The sequence below is a fragment of the Excalfactoria chinensis genome (assembly GCF_039878825.1).
Source record: "Excalfactoria chinensis isolate bCotChi1 chromosome Z unlocalized genomic scaffold, bCotChi1.hap2 SUPER_Z_unloc_9, whole genome shotgun sequence".
NCBI lineage: Eukaryota > Metazoa > Chordata > Aves > Galliformes > Phasianidae > Excalfactoria > Excalfactoria chinensis.
Genome location: NW_027315580.1, coordinates 110,617 through 114,460, shown reverse-complemented (window position 1 = coordinate 114,460; position 3,844 = coordinate 110,617). Strand labels below are relative to the sequence as shown.

Here is a 3,844-nt window from a genome sequence, read left to right as displayed (position 1 = left end):
AAACACCATCAACAGATAATGCAACTTCAGAAATAACATTTATTTGCTATTCTGTTTTTCTTTCATTCTGTTTTTCCAATTTAGTCTCTGAACCATAAAGTGTACAAATGACGAGGCCGTATTTGACTTGCTTTTACATCCGACACATAATGACAATCAATTACCTGACCTGTTATTTCCTACTGTAGAATAAATCACTAATGCCAATTAAATTAAAGTCGTGCTTTTATTATGTATTCAAAGCTCCCAGCCAACCACCAGGAAACGTTGTGTGGAACGTTACTGACTCCAGAGTAATCCTCAACTGGGAAGAAGTGAGAGCCATGGAGAACGAGTCTGAGGTGACTGGGTACAAGGTGAGCAGAAAAAGGGCAACTACAGAGGAATCAGAAAGCACTGCTCCCTTCCTTACTTCATCTACTTGCATCCTCTGTCTCACTTTTGTAATTAAAATCATATTCAAACTGTGTCTCACAAACCGCAGTCCTTTCACCATTCATGGTACACTGATGCTTTCTCTTGCTGGCTAAGTAGATTTTTTAGTACCAGGCATGAAATTGATATTCTTCAACCTTTTTCTTCTTACTTCTGTGGGACTTGCTCCCTCTCTTCTTAGCTGCATCTATTCCAGAGCTGATCAGTGCACAAACATACAAGTATTTAAATACATCATTTATACTTATGAGAATTGTTGAGGATGTTCTTGATCAGTGGACAGCTGGACCTCATGTGACACTTAAAGGTATACAAATGTATGTGAAGATGTGACTGCATTGTTCTGGGATGCACCGGAAAGAAACGAATGCTGAAAGCTTACCTGGTTTCACAGGAGGAAGCCAAACAAAAGGAATCCAGTGTACAGTTCCAAACTGCATACTTTGTCTCCCACAACATTCTCAGGTTTCTCTACTGAAAACATACCAATAAGCTGAATTTTGATAATGCTGGTTAATTTTACCCAAGTAAAAGCATTTAGGGCTGTCATTTTTTTATCCCCAGAAGCAAGGGCACTACAGGTAACAGAACGCTGGTTTGTCAAGCAGAATATCCAACAAATGACATTGAAAGCAGCAGAGCAGCCGCAGCATGGGTGTTGTGGAGGGCAGCCAGATGGTTGTGTCCCTCAGAGCTTGTTTCAGCACAGCATGGCATTAGGGAGCATGGCCCGAGGGTGGCAGCGTGTAGCACACAGCCAAGAGGCCACTGTCATGTAGATGGATTCTGGGTGAGGATCCTGGACTGGTGATGGACCATCATGCATTTCTTAACATCCATTACTATTGCCATTATAGTTTCATATTGCATTGGGAAAGCCCTGACTTACCTGCTTGTCAAGTTTGCAGAGCTCTGCCAGGTGCGTGCGCTGGATGTCAAACCAGAAGAGAAGCTGATGTTGCTCTTGCTCGTATCCCTAGAACAGGACATTTTCTGTAGTTAACAGTAATGACAGAGTAATTTAATTAGCACTTGTGGAACATCTTCCAACACAGTCCCATCATTTTCTCATTCTGACTAGTTCTCTCCTTCCCCATATTATGCATTGGCAACATCAGTTGATCTAGAGATAACGACAGACTCCAAACTGTGGGGTAATCTATGAAGCAGTGACGACTCTCAGCAGACAGCAGAACGTCCTGTCACACATCCTGCCATTTCAGATTAAAGTCAGGTGAAATACTTTCATTCATGTTCACGTCTTTCACTACTCCCTTAGGTACTGAATGTAATTGTGCCCTGTCATATTAAACAACAATTAGACCTTTTCTCTCATCATGCTTTCCTAAGGCCAAAACCTCTTATCCAAGAAACATGAATAAAAACTGAAGGCCAAAGCCTGCTGGGAGAAATACTGCACTACAGATTTTCAAAAGATGCTGTTTGCTTTTGTTGCAGGTTCTGTACAGGACGAGCGGTCAGAACAACATGAATGTGCTGAACACAGACAAAACAACAGCTGAACTTCTGCTCCAGTTTAATGAAGATTACATTATAGAAGTAAGAGCAACAACTGAAGGTGGAGATGGCACTAGCGGTGATCAGATCCTGATTCCCAGATTAGCCAGTACGTTGAAGCTGAACTGCTGCTGTTTTGTCTTGTTTATGTTCAGTCCTCAACCACTATCAGAACCTTCATTGTACCAAACCAGTACAGCAGCACATCTCTACCTTTGCATGGTGCTGCATTATTAAACGTGCAGTTGACACTAGGCAGGTGTCACAGGTTATCTTTACAGGAATTGATAGGAGAACAAAAATTAAAGCGTGTATGTAGTATGGTAATAAGGTATTAAAAGGAAAAGCAATTAACAGTCTTCCTGCCCTTTCGCATGACAAACTTCATTCTACTGAACTGGCAAATTACCATGTAAATTGGGATTAAGAAACATTTTTACTTCTTTTTTTGTTATAGTTGTCTTGACAGTAAAGACCATCAGTATAGCTTAAATGTTTTGCAGTACATTTCTGTAGCTTAAAAATACACTCCTATTTATAAGTTTTCATTGTTTATCAAATACAAAAACCAACAGTAGGTTTTTTTGCATAGTATGAAGTAAGAGCAATGATTTGACACAGCTGACAGTTGTGCTTTCATTTAATCCTGACCTTTTCCATCTGTCTCAGGTATGGATGCAAGAGGCTCTGGTCCATCAACCTTGAATATCTTCAGTCTATCCAGCATCTTACCAACAGTGTTTACCTTCTCTCTTAATTCAGTGTTGTGATGATGCATTTTCGTTTGCTAGGAGAAACAAATGATCAATCAGTTATTACAGAAAAGTGCTTTTTTGTTGTTGTTTTTTAACAAACAAACTGCAGTGGTTAATGCATGTTTTTCTTCTGATGTGCTTTTAAATTCTTTATATTTCACTGTAGGTTGAATTAAAAATATCATGTAAAGTTTAGCAAATCCTTTAGAAAGGAGTCTGAAATGCCTTAATACTTGAACCAAAGGAGTTTACATATTATGTACTTCAGCTACAGTGTAAGAGTTGAAAACAATGGCACTGTGATCAACTACAAGGAAGAGCTCAGCTCTATGAAAAACTCAGTTTTTATAGCGACAGTGAATTGCTTTGAGTATATTTTACAGTATGATGATAACATCATTGTATGTACAAAAGCTGAGAACAGAGCGTGCAGTTTCAATCACAATGGAAAACATCAACTACTTGGCAGTACTTTCAGACAGTGCCATTGGCTCGCTGCCCTTTATAGAAGTTATTCTGAATCTAACAAGAAATCAAAGCTACAAGTTAGAAAAGTCACACTATTAATGTTAGTTTTGCACAGTCCACATTGGGGTGTCTGAGATGCAGGGCTTCCACTACTTCTAAGACATGAACTCACAGCCACGTTTCAAAGAAGGCTCTCTTTTATCCCAGCGTACATCTGTGTGCTCTTTCCAGCACTTGACCCTCCTCTTAATCGCCTCTCAGGTAATTTCCTGACATCCTTACCTTATATTCAGTACATAACCGAGTTCTCCCACCTTCGGGATCACTCCTATTGCCCTTCTCTGCACTCCTGTCAGTGTGTTTCACTAACACAAGTGCCCATTTGCAAGCATTGCTGAAATGCAGTTGCACCATGGCCTTATGAAGAGGAACTGTTACCACCTTCCTGCCTGGTGATGTGGTGCTTCCAGATATGCAGCCCCAAATGATCTTCTTGTCTGCTGCACCACATGCGCTGTAAATTCAATAACACATTCATAATTCTCTTTCCAACTGCTCTTTAACCAGTTCAGACTATTTCACTTGGTCCAGCGCTCTAATACACCCCATTACTATCATATAATTCTAGCAAATTTATGGCAATGCTATAGTTTAGCATTTTAAAAATA

The 3,844-nt window shown here is 39.9% G+C and overlaps 1 protein-coding gene across 1 annotated transcript; it reads left to right on the top strand.

Moving 5' to 3' along the window:
• The first annotated feature begins 251 nt into the window (after positions 1-251).
• On the top strand, positions 252-2,768 carry LOC140264761 (contactin-3-like). The gene is made up of 3 exons (XM_072360672.1): positions 252-356; positions 1,894-2,062; positions 2,623-2,768. Exons 1-3 carry the CDS (start codon positions 324-326, stop codon positions 2,721-2,723), a joined length of 303 nt encoding a protein of 100 aa, XP_072216773.1. The 5' UTR covers positions 252-323; the 3' UTR covers positions 2,724-2,768.
• The last annotated feature ends 1,076 nt before the right edge of the window (positions 2,769-3,844 follow it).